At 52.7% G+C, this 17,699-nt stretch overlaps 1 protein-coding gene across 5 annotated transcripts in view; it reads right to left on the bottom strand.

The window, feature by feature from the left end:
* Positions 1–4,542: 4,542 nt before the first annotated feature.
* ECE2 (endothelin converting enzyme 2) overlaps positions 4,543–17,699 on the bottom strand; it is a 30,953-nt gene continuing 17,796 nt past the window's right edge. The window contains exons 1-19 of one of the 5 annotated variants that reach the window (XM_044383684.3): positions 17,153–17,191; positions 16,658–16,882; positions 16,312–16,447; positions 15,887–16,102; positions 15,302–15,426; positions 15,052–15,198; positions 14,823–14,888; positions 11,110–11,298; positions 10,191–10,333; positions 9,693–9,807; positions 8,234–8,344; positions 7,280–7,378; positions 7,098–7,175; positions 6,445–6,548; positions 6,142–6,252; positions 5,952–6,019; positions 5,624–5,814; positions 5,399–5,494; positions 4,543–4,719 (exon numbers count right to left, since the gene is read on the bottom strand). In XM_044383684.3, the coding sequence (XP_044239619.3) occupies positions 4,543–4,719; positions 5,399–5,494; positions 5,624–5,814; positions 5,952–6,019; positions 6,142–6,252; positions 6,445–6,548; positions 7,098–7,175; positions 7,280–7,378; positions 8,234–8,344; positions 9,693–9,807; positions 10,191–10,333; positions 11,110–11,298; positions 14,823–14,888; positions 15,052–15,198; positions 15,302–15,426; positions 15,887–16,102; positions 16,312–16,447; positions 16,658–16,882; positions 17,153–17,191 (2,436 nt within the window). Of the gene's footprint in view, positions 4,720–5,398; positions 5,495–5,623; positions 5,815–5,951; positions 6,020–6,141; positions 6,253–6,444; positions 6,549–7,097; positions 7,176–7,279; positions 7,379–8,233; positions 8,345–9,692; positions 9,808–10,190; positions 10,334–11,109; positions 11,299–14,822; positions 14,889–15,051; positions 15,199–15,301; positions 15,427–15,886; positions 16,103–16,311; positions 16,448–16,657; positions 16,883–17,152; positions 17,192–17,699 lie in introns of those variants that run through there. The other 4 variants (XM_044383690.3, XM_057306701.1, XM_044383695.3 and 1 more) reach the window with 4 other exon arrangements.

Below are 17,699 nucleotides of genomic sequence, written 5' to 3'. Positions count from 1 at the left end.
CTAACCTCTCCCAGCCTGGTTTCTGCCTTTTTGAAATGTGAGTAATAAAGTATCTCCGTTGTAAGTTGTGTATTGATAATGAAATAAGACAATGTATATAAAGTGCCTAACTGGCTTTCTGACAACTGGAAGGGAGCCAGTTGTCATTTTCCAACCACCTCAAATCTGCAGGGCTGAGATATTCTTGTCCCCTGCTCCCCACTTCCAAGTACTCAAGCCCCCAACCCTCTCTGGCCAAACGCACATGTCTGGCAGTTATTTCCAAGGCCACATGATAACACTGATGTCCTGCCTCAAGCTTCGTTTCAGTCAAATTGCCCTTCCAGAAGCACTCCTTCCTACCATTTGGCCAAACTCCCAGCCTTGTGGCCAAATTGCTTTCTAATCGGGGGCATCCCAACACCTGTCCCTTTCCTAGCAGCTTCCTTAAAATTGCATCCATAAGCCATCCATGCTGTCTCCGAACTCATGGCTTAAGCTGTAAAGCTACACTCTTATGGATGGTTCCACTCATTTGAGAACCTTTCAACCCAAAGCATCATTTACATAACACCAGAAGTGCTCCTGACAGGATACAGCATTGCAGTGTTTCCACTGGGTTCCTACTTTCTTTTTGAGGTATTTCTCAAACAGATTGCTCTGTGACCCTTTTGACTTTTAATCCCCAGGACCGAGAGCAGATGTTACAATCTCCTCTTTGATAAGTACTGTCACAACTTCCCTTCTTCAGCCTCGCACCTTTCATCATGCGCCTTCCACCTGATCATCCCACCACCATTTCTGAGCATGCCTTGCCCCTTCAAGATGGTCGGCCTTTTCACATTGCTATTCCTTCTGTATAGAATGCCTTTCACTGTTTTCGAGCTAGCAAATTCTCCCATCCTCTGCTGCAGCTCAGTGTCACCTGTCTAGACATTTTCCTGTTCTACTCTTCAAGTTCTTCATTTCTTCCCTGTGCTCCCACCATGCGTGATACGTCTCTCTCTCTCTCTCTTCCTCTCCCCTAGACTCTGAGCTATTAGAGGACAGAAACTGTTTCTTATTCATCCTTTGTCCCTAGCACCAACCTAATGCCTGGCTTGTGGTAAGCCTTGATAAATATTTTGAATGAATTCATTCATTTTGCATTCATCTTCAGGTCATCTTTACGTATAATAATGGCCCACTGGGGGCTCTTTAGAGCTCGGGGCTGGGCATCGAGAAACTGTTGGGATACTCTATTTGTGAGTCATGATAGGCCCACTGAAACTGTGCTTGTTTTATGAGAGACTGTCTTCCAACCTAAAATTTCCAGAGTGCTTCCAAGTGTAAAATCATATTGCTTGATGTATGTTGCCTTATTGTGCATGGGAATTGGTCAGACTTCTCAATGGGACAGTGTAGGGTATGGCCCAGCACCTTACCAACAACTGCTTTCATGTGTCCACTGAGGAGCACCACACTTTACTGCCCCTTCTGCCTTAACACACCAGAGCATATCGCAGATGCATATTCATCAGTTTGGCTGGGCCACTAAGGGTGAAGGTTACATCTGTCAGCTCATGTTCACCTTGCTTTGCCTCTGGAACCAAGCACCTGCAGAGTGTTCAACAAACAGGTGCTACCTGGCTTAATTTCAGCTCAACATATGTTTAGGTTTCCTACAGCTTCCTGGTTGTCACATAGGCCTGGTCCAGGGGAGCTGGGTGGCACGGAAATGTACCTTCTGGTGATGGTCTGACTTAGAAGTGCAATTACACTGACCAGAGGACAGATTTCTACGCATGAGTCTAAACTCAGTCATGACCTAGAAGACTAAATGGTAGAGATAAGAGCATCCGAGCTCCATGTCTGACTTTAATGCAATCTGTCTTATCTGACATTGGAAGTTATGTAATTTTTTTCTTTTAGTTTCTCCATTTGTAAAATAGACACAATTATAAAACCTTCTTATAAGTTGTTGTGGGAACTTAGTAAGATGATTTTAAAGTGCTTAGCACAGGCGTAACAAAATAGGGACTCAGTAAATGAAAGCTGACCTTTCACCTTTTTGGAAATACGGAGTTTCAGTGCCACAGTGGCCCACTGGTCAGCATCCTAAACTGGCCTCTAAAATCGGATGTAAAGGGAAGGGCTGCCAAGCCTCTCTCCTCACTCATTAAGATCTCTGACATTACAAATCTCATTCTCTGTGCAACACCCAAACTTTACATGGCATTTTTTAATATTTCTCAATATTTGCTAAGCCCATGAATTCACTGCTTAAAACACTAATGCTGAACTGGTCCTCAGAGATCATCTCATCCAACCTACTTGTCTTACAGAATGCTAAGGATACTGAGACCTGAAGAGGGGATGAACCATGCCTAGTATCACAGAGCTAAAAAGTCACAGAGCTGGAGCCAGAACCCGGTTTCCGGAATGTGATGGCCCTCCTCTTTCCAATACACTTGGCTGTCCCTCGCAGAGTCATGGTCTCAGAGGCTCAGCCATATTTTCCCTCAGTCTTAGGGTTCCTGAGGCCATGGTCTTCCTTTATGAGCAGTCAGCATGTCCAAGTACGACAGGGGCCCACATACAGCTCTTGATGGAGCTAAGACAGCGGGCAGAAAACAGACTGTGGGACACATGTACCATCACCCAGGGCCCCAGCAGTAATCACTGCCAAAGCTTCACTTAACCCTCAACAGGCCCCCACCCCTACTTAGACTTGGGAGAACACTGAATTTTAAAGACAATCAAGATGACTCTTTCCACTGTCACTGTCTTGCTCTGGTTCTCATTTTACAGAAACCAAGGCTCGTGGAGGTGAGGGAACAAGCTTAAGGTCATAGAGCTATCCAGTCTTCAAGTTCAAGCCAGGTCTCTTTGACTGCAGTGAAGTGCTTAGGGTTAGATCTGTAAAATGGAAACTAGAGCACTTACAAAATATGGTTGCTATGAGGATCAGATGAGCTTGTGAAGGTGAACCTGCCAATAGAAGAACCACCTAAGGGAAGGAACCATCTTATTCACCTTTGCACCACCAGTGCCTGGCACACTGTTGGTAATCAATATACTTTTTAAAAGATCCATGAATGTATAAATTAATAAATGAATGAATGAATAAAAAATGAGCCACCTAGCAGAGGGGCCTGGAACACAAGAAGTCTTGAATAAATGCTCCTGTCCCTTCGTTGCTCTGGAGGGTGGCAGCCAGACCCGCAGTCTCTGTGCCTGGCACTTGGTAGGCCTTGATGAGTGTGTGTGGTGGGAGAGGTGACTCTCAGGAGTACTGGGCCTTCAAGGCCGAGGGGAAATGCATGTCTTCTCAGCCAGAAGTAGTGGTACGTGCTCTGAGCTGCAGGTTATGGCATGCCCTCTTGGCCAGGGCTTCCCTCCGCTGCAGGGTAAGGGCCACCCATCTTCCAAGCTGAGCTTGGCCCAGTAGTTAGCCAGACTCAGTGGTAGCCCTGGCTGCATGCACCAGTGGAGAGCAGAGGCAAATCCTTCCAGCTGCAGATCAGCCAGTGATGGGGACATGACCATCCAAGGAGGTACTCCGCCCAGCCCAACTCAACTTCATTCCATTCTTCCATCCCGCCTCTCCTTCTCTGTCTTCTTGGGGCTTCATATCTCAGTCCCCTGTGGCTGGTGACTGGGTAAATGCGTATCTAGAAGAGTGCCTGGCATACAGTAGGTGCTCAATAAATATTGGTGGAATGAGTGAATGAATAAACGAAAACAGGACTGAAGGAAGAGACAGGCTGACTGATGTGTGTCTGTTTATTGGCACAGGGTCCTACAGGGCCAAAAACCCCTCCCTCCCCACCCTCTACCCTGTAAAAATAAACTCTGTCCTCTCTCCCTGCTCTATCTGCTTTTCTGCTTGGGCCAGGGAGGACCAGTGCAGCCCCTATGACTTGTGCCCCAAGACACAGGAACCAGCATCCCCTTTACATACACACCATACATACTTCCCCTCTGAGCCCCGGGGAACCTGGGAGGCAGCAAGTGGGCTTGTAAAGGCCCTCAGGCTTCCACTAAGAGCTGAGCACAGCGGGTCTGTCAGTGAGGGTTGGCAGCAGTATTGGGAGAAGCAGCATAAGAAACATGGGTTGGGGGGTAGCCCCTGAGAGTGGAGCTGAAAGGAGCTGGGTCCACTCCCGAGTGGACCTCGGGGAGAAGTATGGGAGGCACACCACCCAGGCCCTGTGTGGTCCGAGTGCAGCAGGCACAGCAGGACCCAAGGCCACCAAGTCAAGTGATCTTAGCACTAGAAGAGGCAGATTCCTTTCTGTGGGAGCTGATGCCCCCCTCCGCCCCCCAGGCCTCTTTCAGGCAGGGTGACATGGAAGGATGTCACAGTGAATGGTGGGGGCTCTGCTGGAGGCAGGGGTACCCCCAAAGCAGAGGCACAATGTGGTGTTTGAGGGAGGACTGGGATTCATGTCACCTGGGGTGTGGAGGGGCTGGACCCAGCCCAGCTGGCATTTGCCTTCTCTAAACCTGGAGCAAACAGCTTTGCTGGGCGTGCTGCCCCAGGTTCTGGCAACAGCGACCTATTTCTCCCAAGCCCCAGGTCTACCACACCTCACACAGCTGCCCTGGGTTCATGGGGGAGCCGACAGGGCAGCCGAAGTGCCGCAGGAAGTCACGGGAGTTGGAGAGAGTGCCCAGCACGCGGAAGCGGGCAGGGCTGTGGGGGTCGGTCACCAGCCCCTCGTGAGAGCTTTCGGGTGTGCGGACTGAGCACCACACCTGCGGGCCAGGACAGACATGGGGACATATGGTGTCTAGTGCAGACAGGGCCACAGACTGGGCTGCAGCAGAGCCATCCCGGGGACGCAAACCACCACTACCCCAGCCCCTCTGCTCAAGAGGCCTCCAGGACATAGCCATCATCTCAGCTACAACCCCTTGCTACCAGCACTGGGGAGGGAAATGTGCCTTCCCTCCCAAATTCCTTGAAGGCCTTTCAAAGCTGCCCTGGACACTCGGTTGCCAAGAACAAATACATCTGAGGGGAGGAAGCATGACCCCCAGAGAATTCCTGCGGCAGTGCAAAGTGCCTTGAAGATACCCTACCCGAGTTCTTGCTCTGCCACTTACTTTATTCCTGGGTAGCCCCGGATGAACCACATTGTCCCTAAGCTTTAGTTGCCTCCTCCAAAGCCACCTCACAGGAACGTGGTGGGGGTCAATCCTACACCCTACCTGCTGCCCTGAAGCAGGGCAGCCCTGCCCGCCGGGATCTGCAAAAGCCTCCTGAGGAGTTCTCCTTCCTCGGGCCTCCCGGCATGCTTTCCTGAGCACCACCTTCCACACCCCATCTTCAGCCCATTTCCCAGTCCCTTTCCTGCATGCCCCAGACTTCTAATGACATTCCCAGGAGGGAGCAGGAGAGGGGCAGGCCCCAGATTTCCTAGGAGGAAAATACCTGGGCAAATCCCACAAAGAAGAGCTGGTGATTGGTGAGCCCCACAGCTGGCAACTGCTGCTCCTCCCCGTGCTTTCTCAGCCACGCTTTGTAAGCCTGGGGTCAGGCACAGGGGCAGCACGTCCATCAGGGCTTGCCCACCACCTCCACCCACTCCCACTGCCCAACCCCCCCCCCACCGGGGGCAGGTGGGCCTCAGCCACTGGAGGCAGCTGGGCGACTCACATTATAGGCAGCCTTAAGCCCCCCATTGTCAGCGATGTTCTCCCCCAGCGTCTGGCGGCCATTGAGCCTCTCCCCGTTGACCTGGTACTGGCTGTACTGCTCCTCCATGCAGGCCGCGTGGTTCCGGAAGGCGGCCAGGGATTCGTTCTGCCACCAGGGCCGCAGGTTCCCTTCCTTGTCATATTCGCGCCCTGAGGAGAACTAACCTTTGCACCTCACCGAGACTACAGCAGCTTTCTGCCAGCCCTGTGGCCTGCTCCCAATATTCCAAGGCCTTGCAAGACACTGGGAATTCTAGGCTGGAGGGGGCAACTCTACGGGCCTCTACCTTGGTCATCAAAGGCATGTGTCAACTCATGGCCCATCACCACGCCGATGCCACCAAAGTTCAGGGCCCTGGTAGGTGAGGAATGCATGAGGACACGGTCAGGGAACTTCCGGATCCCACCTCCAGCCCCGTGCCTGGCTTATCCACAGGTCCAGTCCCCAGCACCCAGCCCCTCCTGCCCCAGACCCACTTGGGGTGGTTACGGGTGTAGAAGGGGGCCTGCAGAATGCCAGCAGGGAAGACGATTTCGTTCTTGGTTGGGAGGTAGTAGGCATTCACTGTCTGGGGCGTCATGCTCCACCTGGGAGAGCGAGAGGGAAAGGCTGAGGCTCCTGAGGCTCCTGATGCCCCTCCCAGCCCAGCAGCCCTCACCTACCTCCTGCAAAGCCCTTGTGCTTCTGGTTTGAGATGTCTTGCCACCCCCCTTCCCCAGCCCTGGAAATGTCCCCTACCTCTCCTGCTGCCCCAAGTGTCTACAATCCCCCATTCTCACTGGTCCCGGCTGGGAGGCTTGCGGAGCTGGTCAGCCATCACCTTAGCAGAGAAATTGTACAAATTCAACATGTTCTGGAAGAAGGAATCTTCAGAGACTTCATACTGTGGGAGTGGTGGAAGGCAGAAAGCAAGCAAGACAACATGTTGGGGAAGAGAACAGTCCCAGTTTGGCTACTAATTAGCACCTCTCTGAGCCTCAGTTTTCCTCAAAGGCAAAATAGGAGTAAAATATTTAGGAAATAAGAAGCGCCAATACTTAAAGAGTATTTATGTTGCTGGTGCTTTATTGTTTTACCTACCGCCTCTTTCTATTCTCACAACAACCCTGTGAGGTTGGTACCAATAGGGTCCCCATTTTACAAATGAAGACACTCAGGCCCAGAGAGATTATGTAACTTGTCCGAGGTTACACAGGTAGGGAGGAGTAGAAAGAGGATTGGTGAGCGCTGCATTCTCCTGCTCCCTAGCCTGCAGCCTGGCACACAGCCAGCACGGAATGGTGTCCCGTTGCCCACACTTGCTTCTGAAAAGAACCAAGAGGCACCTCCTTCCCTCCCAGTGCTTGAGCCCCAATTACTGAGCTGAGAACAGAGCCCCTCCCCACAACCGCCTCAGGGATGAAGTTCAGCACCGGTGAGCCCAGGTACTCACCCCATCATAAACATCATCCAGCTCTTTGGGCTCCAGGATGAAGTCCGGGAAACCAATCATATCATAGATGGCGTCTGCCTGAAGAGACCAGATTAAGGGTTTCCCTCCCCAGGCTCCCCCCCCAAAAACTGTATCCTCCATCCCCACCTGAAGATGGCGCCCCAACCCTAGCCACGGCTCACTTTCTCCTTGGCTGCCTGGCGGGTCTTCTCATCCATCCAAACCAGCTGCCCCAGGGCCTCCTCGAAGGCGGTCCGGATCTCACTGATCATCCCCTCAGCCTGGGAGGAGGGGGTGGGGGTTAGCTGGCCTCTCAATGCACAGATGGACTCCGCCCCACCCGGCCCTGGGCTTAAAGTAAGGCTGAGCATCTTGGGAAGATGAAGAGGAAACATCATTTGTGAAGGTCCTGAGATCGTGGGTGGCTTTTTTCTAATTAATAAAAAAACTTAACTGACAATAAGTTAATTGGATTAATATAATTTAATATAGTGTGTTGATTTTTATCTGATTATGGAAGGAAGGCATTAATAGCATAAAATTTGGGAAATTGAGAAAAGGCAGAGAGGAAAACAGACCACTTATAATCCCATCACTCAGAGAGAAATCCTCTTTTAACATTTTGATTATCTACTTTAAGAGTCTTTCCCTGCCCGGATATACAAATATAACATGGAAGTATGTTGTGCAACATACATATATCTTATAAACTACTTTTTTTTCACTTAACAATACATCATGAGTTTTAGGCTGCCTCATAATTCACCCTAACCACAATCTTTCTTCTAGTCCCTATGATTAGACGTTTCAGCTGTTTTCATTTCCGCCTATTATAAACCACACTGCAAGAAACATCCTTGTAGATAATACTTTAAGCATACTCATTATCATCTCCTAATAAATAAATATTATTTTCCTAACTTTATAGGCAACATAAACTCATTGTAGAAAATTTGGAAAATATAGAGAACTTTAAAGGACAAAAAGCACCCCTCCTAATCCTATCACCCAAAGTAATTACTGTTCATTTATTGATGAATTTCCATTCAGTTCCCCCCTCTTCATTTACACACATGAATGAACAGTGGATTTGAACTAAAACAAGGAGTGGTGTTGGAAGAACCTTGAAGACTCACAATTTCCTTGCTTTGCCGGTCGAACGTGGCCTTCACGAAGAGGGAGCCCAAAGCGAAGCCAAGTGCATCGTCTGTGTTGGAGATGCAGGTCTGCCACCTTGGCATGCAGGACTGTAAGGGACAAAGAGCCAGGCATCCCAGAGATGGCTCTGCTCTCCAGTCTGCAGGCCCTTCTCTTCTCTGTCTCCGGGGCCGGCCCTCTGGGCTCTGAGCAATGGCAACATGGGCTTGGGGTGCTGCCATCTCTCCCTCAGACTCCAGGGAAAATAAAGGGCAGAATTGAAAAGTGGGCCAATTCCAGCAACAAAACCTCAGGAGGAACAGGTGTGCTGCCCACTCTGTTCTCAGTACTCTCCTCTTAAGTTTCTAAGGGGCCCACTGGGGGCCAGAAGTTTCTTTGCTCAGCTCCATATCCCAGTCTTATATCCGGTCAGTCCCCTAAGCCAGGAACCCGCAAGTCACCAGCTTCCTCCATCTCCCTACCCCCCACGTTCAATCTATCACCAGTGTTCACTACCCCGACTTCTTGGTCCTCTCCCTTGTCCACCCCTTTGCCACTTCCCTGTCCTACAACACTATCATCTCTGGCCAAAGATTGTAGTCACCTCCGAACCAGACACTCTGGCTCCATTCCCATCCCCCTTCTCCGTCTCTCCCCTCCATCTTCCACTTAGCTGCTGGAGAGATCATCCAATACATATACCTAACTGGGTTATTCTGCTTAAAATCAGCCCATGGCTCCCCATCGCTGAAAGAATCAAGGCCTGACTTCTTAACAGAGCATTGGGGTCCCTTTATAGACTGCCCCAGGCCCTCCCCAGCACCCTCAGCCTCTCAGTGAGCCTGCTCCCAAACTCATAACAGAGCACATGCAAGCCCGTGATGTTTCTGGCCTCTGGGAATTTGCACATCCTGTTCTTTTGCCTAGAATGCCCTTCTCCCTTGCTCCCTTGGTGAACTAATTCTTCCAATATCACCCCTCTTCATAAAGGACCGTCCTGAGGCCTCTCTCTCCCCCAGGTAGGATGCACTATCCCTTCCTCTGTTCTGTAGCACAAAGGTCTTCCACACACTGTGAGCTCTTATCACCCTAAAATACAACGTTTGTTTACATGTCCATGTCCCCCACTTCGTGGGGCATCTTGAAACTAAGAACTACATTTCTTCATCTTCTTAACCAACATCATCAAAGCTGAGTGCCTCTGCATGGGATGCCCTGCTGTTTCCTCAAGACAATACTGCAAGCTCTTCCTGTGTCACACACCAGGGAATGGAGAGACAGACTGGGCGACATGCCCCACCAAGGTCCCATAGGCCAAAACATGGAGGAGTTGGGATGGCAACCCAAGTCATCTGGATTCCTATGCCTGTGCTCCACACTCTACCAGGAAGCAATGGTGCCTGACACACAGGCGCACTAGGCTGGACTGGAAGGTGGGGACAGAGTCAGAAATCCCACCTTCTTGGTGCCATAGAGGGTCTCCAGCAGTTTCTCCTGTGCAGACTCAAAGCGGTGGTCCAGGCTCGAGGTTGTCTTCTGCACCAGGTTCCAAATCAGGTAATTGTTCAGGACGCTGGCATCCAGACCAGAACGTAAGGAAAGGGCAGGTGCGGTACCATTTCCACCCCAAATCTGCTCCACGAACGTGCAGGCAACAGAAGTCCTGAGAGGCATATGTAGGAGCTGTCCCAGAATCCCTCTGTCTCACCCTGGGACCACACACCTGCCTGCAGAAGTCAGTTTGGAGCAAGGTGTGGGAATAAAGAGCGTAAATGGGAGCCCTGAAGCCCCAGCCTAGGGGAACAGCCTGCAGACATTCTCTTTTGATGTTTGGAAGGTCCAGGGCCTTGTCAAATGCTGCTCTGTGTCTGGCTGTGCCAGTCCCCATGCCCAGTCCCTGCCTGGACCTGCGTGGAGCTCTGAGCCCCACCTCCCACACTTTGGACTCTTCCCAACCTTGGCTCTGTGTGGTTGATGAGCTCTGACACCTGCTGCAAATAATCCGTCCCATACACCACCACCGGCTCAGAGTCACCCAGCTCCAGCGGTGACAGCAAGAAAGACAGAAACTCCAGCCAGTCCATGGAGGGCGCCAGGGCCTATAACCAAAAAAAAAAAAAACAAAAAAAAAACAAAAAAAAAAACAAAAAACCAACCAACCAAACAAACAAACACAAAACACAAAACACAAAACAAAAACAAAGCAAAATTCAAGCCTCCTTGCCTGTCCGCCTGGCTTCCAGCAGACCCCTCCCCCATTGATATGCTGGAGCCTGGGAACCCTTCCCATTGCCATGGCAACATCTAGTAGCTGCTTGGTAGCCCCTTCCTGCAAAAATCCCTTTTCCAGGCCTGAGTGCTCCTCAATTTGGGAGTCCAATCACTTATTATACAAGAAAAACCACCCTATATAATATTCAGCTGGGGCATAGATACTCAAATATTTTCACAACAGTTGATGGAATCCAACTCCCTTGACACCATCCAGGGTCCCTACATAACTGGTTTCTTCTTCAGAACCCCTCCTTACCCAGCCTCTCCATCATCCAACTAAAGGGTTGGTACCTGGCACAGTAAGGGCCCTCCAGGAGATGCTTCCAAATTTCTTTTTGATTGTTTTGTGGACATCTTGTACAAATTGTTATAGATTTTTAACATAATCCCTCTATGCATCCCAAGGCAACATGAAAGGGGACCGAGGGATGGCCTAGTGAGAGGTGACCTAAAATGGATAGGAACAGTGCAGCTGGGAAACTCAGAAAAGCAAGCAAATGCGGAAAGGACTGGCTGCCTCAGGAAGCCTGCGAAGGAGAGCTGGGAGGTCTGCTCCAGGGGCTAGCCCCTCCCGGCTGCCTCTGTGCCTCGCCCACCCCACCTGCAGCTCTGCGATGCTCATCTTATGATAGATCTTCTCCTCGTCCCGCCTCTGGTCCTGGGGCACTGTGATGTTCGCCAGTTGTATCTCCAGCTCCAGCACCTGCCGCATCTGCTCCCGTGTGGACGCGGGCCGTCCGCCCAGCAATATCCCCAGCTCCTCCATGTAGTCCAGGTAGGCGGTAAGGACCTGTCAAAGCCCTGAGTCATCCTTGGAGCCCAGCGACAGGTCCTGCCCAAGGCTGAGAGGGTCTGTTCTACCCCCCCACCCCCCAATAACCATCTCTGTGGCTGACCCTCCTCACAGAAGCTTTCCTGGACAATCCTGTTTTGTTTTTGTCATACTGTTCACCACCATCTGCTACGATCTTGTTTATTTATTTGTGTACTTACTTATCATCTATTTCCCCAAAGAGAAGGTAAGCTCAGGAGAGCACTGTTGCAAGTTACAGCTGCTTATTCACCCCTCCGCCGCTAGGGCCTAGAATGGGGCCTAGCACAGAACAGGTGCCCCGTGAATATTTGTCCAGTGGATGGACCTGCTTCCCACACTGCTCTGCCGTCTCATTTCCTAAAGCCCTTCTATTCTTTCAGCACATCAGTGACCACATGCCATCCCCTAACAGCTGAGTGGACCCCATGGGGAATCTGGTCCATAGCAGCTTTCATGATCTTGCATCTCCCAACCAGGCAGGCCTCAACCTTGCTGCTTTCTCAGCTCCCTTCTAGTCTCCAAGGGGGAGAAACGTGCAGAAAAGAAATACACGATAACCACATGTATGTACATGTATCAGACTCTGCTGGGGCCTCACAGGTAATGTATCTTTCTTCCCTCTCACAGCAACTCCATAAAGTGGGTATTAGTTCCATTTTACAGATGAGGAAAGGAGCTTGAGGTTACATGACTTGACTCCTATCACAAACTAGCAGATGACAGAGTCCAAATGCGGCGCAGGCCTGTTAGTTCCAGCCACGGCCCCAGCACTACGGGGGGCCCAGTGCGAACTCATGCTGCTTCAGCCCCTGCTGGCACCCGAGCTCCAGCGAGGTAGGGACCGTTTTCTCTGTTCTCCACGGTAGCCTCTAGCACAGCATCTGGCACATAGTAGGTGCTCCATAAATATTTGTTGACTGAAGGGAAGAGAACCTGCAAACAGACCCTCAGCACTGCTCAGCACCAGCTCCCTGTGGCCCTCCTCCCAGGCGCTACTACTCACTCTGCCCCTGAAGCCCCGCCCCCCGGGTTCAATCAATCACCAAAGGCCGTTTCCTCCTCTACTGGATTGAAAAGTTCCAGATCCCTTAACATCCATTCCCTATATTTCAAATTTTCTTTCTCCCGCTTCTCTTCTTCCTTGCTGCTGGTGTCAGAGAAAGAGATTTGAGGACCAATCCCAGTCATCCCAGCGCCCGCGGGGTTGGTTGGCTCAACCAGTCATCCTGACCATGCCCTGTCGCCACCCATCTCACTTATCCCTTTCTCTCCCTGCCTTTAGCTAAAGACTTACCCTGAGACTTTCCTGAACCCTGTTTTACTCCTAAGTTTTTATTCTATGTGAACCTTTTATGCCGGAGCTTCCCTTAGATGCTGGCACAGACTTCCTGCCTGAGACAACCAGCAACACACAGAGCTGAACTGAAGCTTTCTCCCGCCGATTCCCAATTGTTGAACCACGCTGTTCTCTCCGGCCTTCGCAAAACTCTCTCCTCTCCTGACTCAGGTGATGCTAAACCGCATACCCGTTCATGCCCCTCCTTTTCCATTTCTTTTGGGATAAATGCCCAATCTGATCCACAGTGTCCATGCATAATATGAATCAGCATGCCTGTCCAGGACTTGGCCCTCCCTCCCCTCCCCACTCCCCACGCTGGTCCATCAATGGGTTATATGCCCTCCCACCTCAGAGCCTTTGCATACGCTCTTCCCTTTGCCTGAAACCTCTCCCTTCACGGCAGTCTGCCCTTATCCTAGGACAAGGCTCGTCCCTTGTGACACTCAGTCTGGGAATGCCATGCCGCCCCTTTGTGACAGGCCCAGCAACTGCACAGAGGATGACTGTACACCAAGCCGCTTCATGGCTTCTCCCCCACTGAGAGGGCAAAGGCACTGTCTTGTTTACCACATGCCTGGAGGAAGTTCTGGCTGAGGAATGCTCAGTGTTTGAGAACCAAAGAAAGGACAGATGACTCTCCCAGTAGTGTTACTCCACAGAGGCCGACCTCACTGGCTCTCTTTCTGCCACTGCCCTTAAAATGCAAGCATCTGCCTCTTTCCCTTCTGTATTCTTCTCCTGCCTCTCACTTCTCCCAAGCGTTTGTCTACATTTTTAAGGAGATGCCCCACAAGCCCTCGGCTCCCTCCAGCCTCGTCCCCTCTCTGGGACTTCACCCAGCTTCCACAGCTGCCTGCTGACCTCCCCAGATAGACGGTACCCAGGTTGCTCACAATCACACATCTAAAACAAGTGGTTCCCACTCCCTGAGTGTCTGCATAAGTTTGTATCTGCCCTTCCCCAAACAGGAACCACAGAAGGTCAATGCTATGATCCCCATTTTATAGATGAAGAAACAGCTTCATCTTGCACCAAGTCATAGCGCTGGGATCAAAAACAAGGTGTGACCCCAGAGTCTGCCCTTTTCCTGTGACATCACCTTGTTTCCTCTTCCCCAATGTGCTCTGAGCCAGTTCTTCCTCCAGACACCCCTGGTTCTCCAAGGACTCCTCCATTCCATCATCACTCAGGCTTATAGCCTCATCTGTCTTTATCCCTTCCTCCTACTCCTCTCTTTGAACACCCAGTCACCCGCAATTCACGATTTGCACTTGGCTATGTCTCTTGGATCCTCCCCTTCCTAATATTCCCTCTGCCACTTCCCACATCTGAGCCCTTACAGACTCAGAGCCTAGAGTACTACTGACTTAACTCGTCTCTAGGCTCCCTCTCTTGCATCTACTTGCCACACCAAGCACTGCTTACTGGGTTGCTCCCTTCCTGCCCTGGAGCATGCAATAGCCCTTGGAGGCCTAGACAATAAAACTCAGGGTGGATTCCAGGTCCCCTCCACAACTAGTTCCTATCCACCTGTCCAGCCTCTCATCTGCTTTGAGCTCCACATTTTGCCAAACTGGACCCCTTCTCATGGTCCAAACATGCCTTAGCTTTATCCTTCTTCAAGACTTTGTTTAAACTCTTCTCATTACCCACCGTGTCCTCATGCACTCTTAGATACTCTACACGGCCCGGCTCAGATGCAATCTCATTAGGAAACCTCTGATTATCTGAGTTTCTCCTGAGGCCTAGAGACCCCCTTTTGAGCCCATTCTCAGCTATGTAGGTCCATGAATCCATCTACACTGAAAGCTTTGTGTGGCAGTGGCTCTGGAGGGACATCTCAGAATTCCCCCATTGCACCTGGCACACAGTAGATGCCTATAAAATGTTGTCCTAGAAGAATAAGGGGAAAGAAGTAAAGAAGGGGAGAGGGAACAGAAAGAAAGGAGGGAGGGAAAGAGAGGGGGATGAGAAGGAAGGGAGGGAGGAAGGAAAGGAGGGAAGAGTGAAGGGAGAAAGAAGGACGGAAGGGTAGTTGGCTGACTAGGTGACAGGACAGGTTCACCTTTCCCACTATGACCCTGGGCAAAGGGAAAAGTAAACAAGCATCAGACCAGCTCAACAGAGGGGTGGGGTTGGGTGTTCTGAGGATGCTTCTTACTTTCTCATTGGCGGTCCGGTTTAGGTAGTAATCTCGAGAGGGGAGAAAGAGCCCAGATTGGTCCACCTGCAATAGCAAGTCAAGGGAGTGAGCCTTCCCCCAACGCACCCCTAGCGTCTTGTACAGGGGTGGGGGATGGAGCCACCCCAGGCTGCCTGTCATAGGGGAGGAGAGTCTGGGCTCAGCAAATGGTCCATAAGTCCCTCCCAACCCTTCTCCAGACTGGTACCTGGATAACATTGCTGTTAGAGCTCTTGGAGTCGGCACTGACGTAGACAGTGAAGAAAGGGGTGGCCCTGTAGGTCCCTGCTACTGCCTTCAGCACGTCCATGAAGTTGTCCTGGTCCCAGGGCCCCGTAATGTTCCAGCCACCAATCTGAGTAGAGACCATTGTGGAAACTATGGCACAGGGGCCCCCAAAGCTTTCTGGGGCCATATCCTCTCCCAAGACCTATCCTGACCTCCCCCAGGGGTCCTACCTTGTCAATGAGGTCTCGCAGCGGCTGGGCTCCCAGTTCCTCGATGCGCTCCACCTGCAGGCAGGATAGGTAGAAACGCTGTGTCTTCCGCTCAGCTTCGCTGCTGGAGTTGAAGGTGGTGTTTTCTGTGGGGCAGAACACAGGTCCAGTTGGCAACTATGCTAACTGCTCACAGGGGTCCTGGGCCCTCGCTTGGTCCCTCTCCTTGCCTTGTGAAGGGGCAGGCCTCCTAAAGTAGACCCAGGAAGACTATGGGAAACAGCAAAGTGTGGCTTCCTCTCCCCTGTCCACAGAAACCCTTCAAGATCTCTAAGCACACAGACTCCCTGGTGCCTACCACACCTCAGCAGTGATCCAAGCAGAGTGCAGAGCACAGTCCCTTCGTTATACACTCAGAGGTCTGTCCCCTCAAACCCATCTCCACCTCTCAGGATCCCCCTGCTCTCTGCATCGCCCACCACAGGAGTGTTTGCAGGTATCTACTTATTCATTCAGTCACGGACATTTATTAAGTACCTAAATGCAAAGCCCTGTTCCAGGTGTGAGTTTTACTTGGCACGATGCCTCCCCGACAGCCCCACTCACCAAGCAGGTGCTTCAGTATGGCCTGGTTCTGGTCCCAGAGGCTGTTGAAGGTGTTCCAGCGAGAACGCCCGTCAGGCAGAGGATTTCTCTGAATCCAGCCTCCACAGGAAAACTGGTAAAAGTCTTCACAGGGACTTACCCCACGGTCCAGGGACTCCAGGATTTTTCCAGCCACTCGAATGCAGGCCTCTGTGAGGCAGGTGCTGTGGGATGGGTCTGTGGCAGGGGACATGGGGGCGGGGTAGGGGACTGTCAGTGAGTCTGGGAAAAACAAATGCTTTGGGAAGGGCCATGACAACAAGAATGTCGGGAGGAGAGAGAAAAGCTGGGGGAAGACTGGCCTGACCAGAGAAAACCTGAGTGGCCCTTGAGCCCCCAAGGCCCCAATAGCTAGGAGGGCTGGTAACAGATGTGGGCCCACCTACCTCTGTGGTACTGGACCCCCAGGGCCACCAAGCAGCCCAGTAGCAGTGCAGCCAGCAGTAGAGAGACAGCTGCTAAGACCAGCTCCAACTGGGTGTGCGAGCCCAAGAAGTCTCTTGTCCTCTTCCGGAATCCCACCTGGGGAACACAGCGTAACAGTGAGCTAGCAAGCTGCCGGTGGGGATCCAAGATCACAGAAGTCCTCCCAAAGGGTGAAGACACAGGCAGTTTCCAGAGCCATGGAGCAAAGACCCTAAAGGGGTTGACTTTGGGCACAGGGGCAATGAGGCGGTCTGAGTTGAGTCCTGAGCCTGCTTTGTGCAACGTCATGGCTGACAATCGCCTCACCCTAGTTCTAGCGCAGAGGCCAGAGATGAAGCTGAGGTGGGGGCAGGTGACCCTCCGGGGCAGCCCAGAGCTCCTGGGTCTGCCAGGCGTCATGTCAGGGCTGGGGCCTGGTGAGAAAGGGAGAACCCCCTTGCCCACCTCCACAGCGTCCGGGGAGGCCCCGCCCTCTACGGGGGTCTCAGGTGCGTCTTCCTCCCGCAGCGTGGTCCGTTTGTACTCCACCATCTGCCAGACAGTCGGGGGCGCCAACCGAGGTCAGGCAGAGAGGGCCCTTTGCCCACGGCCCTGCCCCAGTGCCCCTGGCTTGGCCGGGCCCCCTCCTGTCCGCAGGGAGGACCCCCTCTCTCCTGCCGGGCTCTCCGGCCTGGGGCCCCTCCGACCCGCACCCCGTCCGGCACGCAGCCCCTTCTCGGCCAGCCCGAGCCCCTGCCGACGCCTCCTGCCCCCTCGGCCTCAACCCCTCCAGCCAGTCCTCTCCCCGGAGCCCCCACTCACGTTGCCGCCGCCGCCCAGCTCCTGCAGCGCGACGTTCATGGTGGAGTAGGGGCGGGCGGCACCTTAGGGCTCCCGGCGGCTGGCCCTCGCCCAGGCCGCGGCCTCGGCCCCCGGCCCGGTCCCGCCGCCGCCCGCCATCACGGCCGCCGCCGCAGCCCCTAGCTCGGCAGCCGCCGCCGCCCCCGCCCGCCTGAGCCCCCTCCCGCCGCGACGCCGCGCCCGGGGGTGGGGGTAACGTGGGGGGGAGGAGCGCGCCCGCTGCTGCCCGCCACCCGCCCTGCGCCCGGGCGTCACGCCGGTGCCCGCGGCCGCCCTCCGGCGACGCCGGGACCCCTCTCCTCTTTAGGATCGGCCTGTCCCCCTCCCAGCAACCCCTCTTGCAAGCCACCCATAATTTCCATGCCTTTGACCCAGGCCCAAACCCTGGTGATACTTCTTGGCCCAATTCCCCACATTGCAGGCCCTCCCCATCCCCCTTAAACACATTTAGGAAGTGATGCTTTCGGCAGCAACATCTGCCCTCAGCAATCCACACAGCCCCTCTTCA

The sequence above is a fragment of the Ursus arctos genome, unplaced genomic scaffold, assembly GCF_023065955.2.
Source record: "Ursus arctos isolate Adak ecotype North America unplaced genomic scaffold, UrsArc2.0 scaffold_4, whole genome shotgun sequence".
In the NCBI taxonomy this organism is placed as follows: domain Eukaryota; kingdom Metazoa; phylum Chordata; class Mammalia; order Carnivora; family Ursidae; genus Ursus; species Ursus arctos.
The sequence above is the reverse complement of the archived record's forward strand: the minus strand, read 5'-3'. Positions and strand labels throughout refer to the sequence as shown.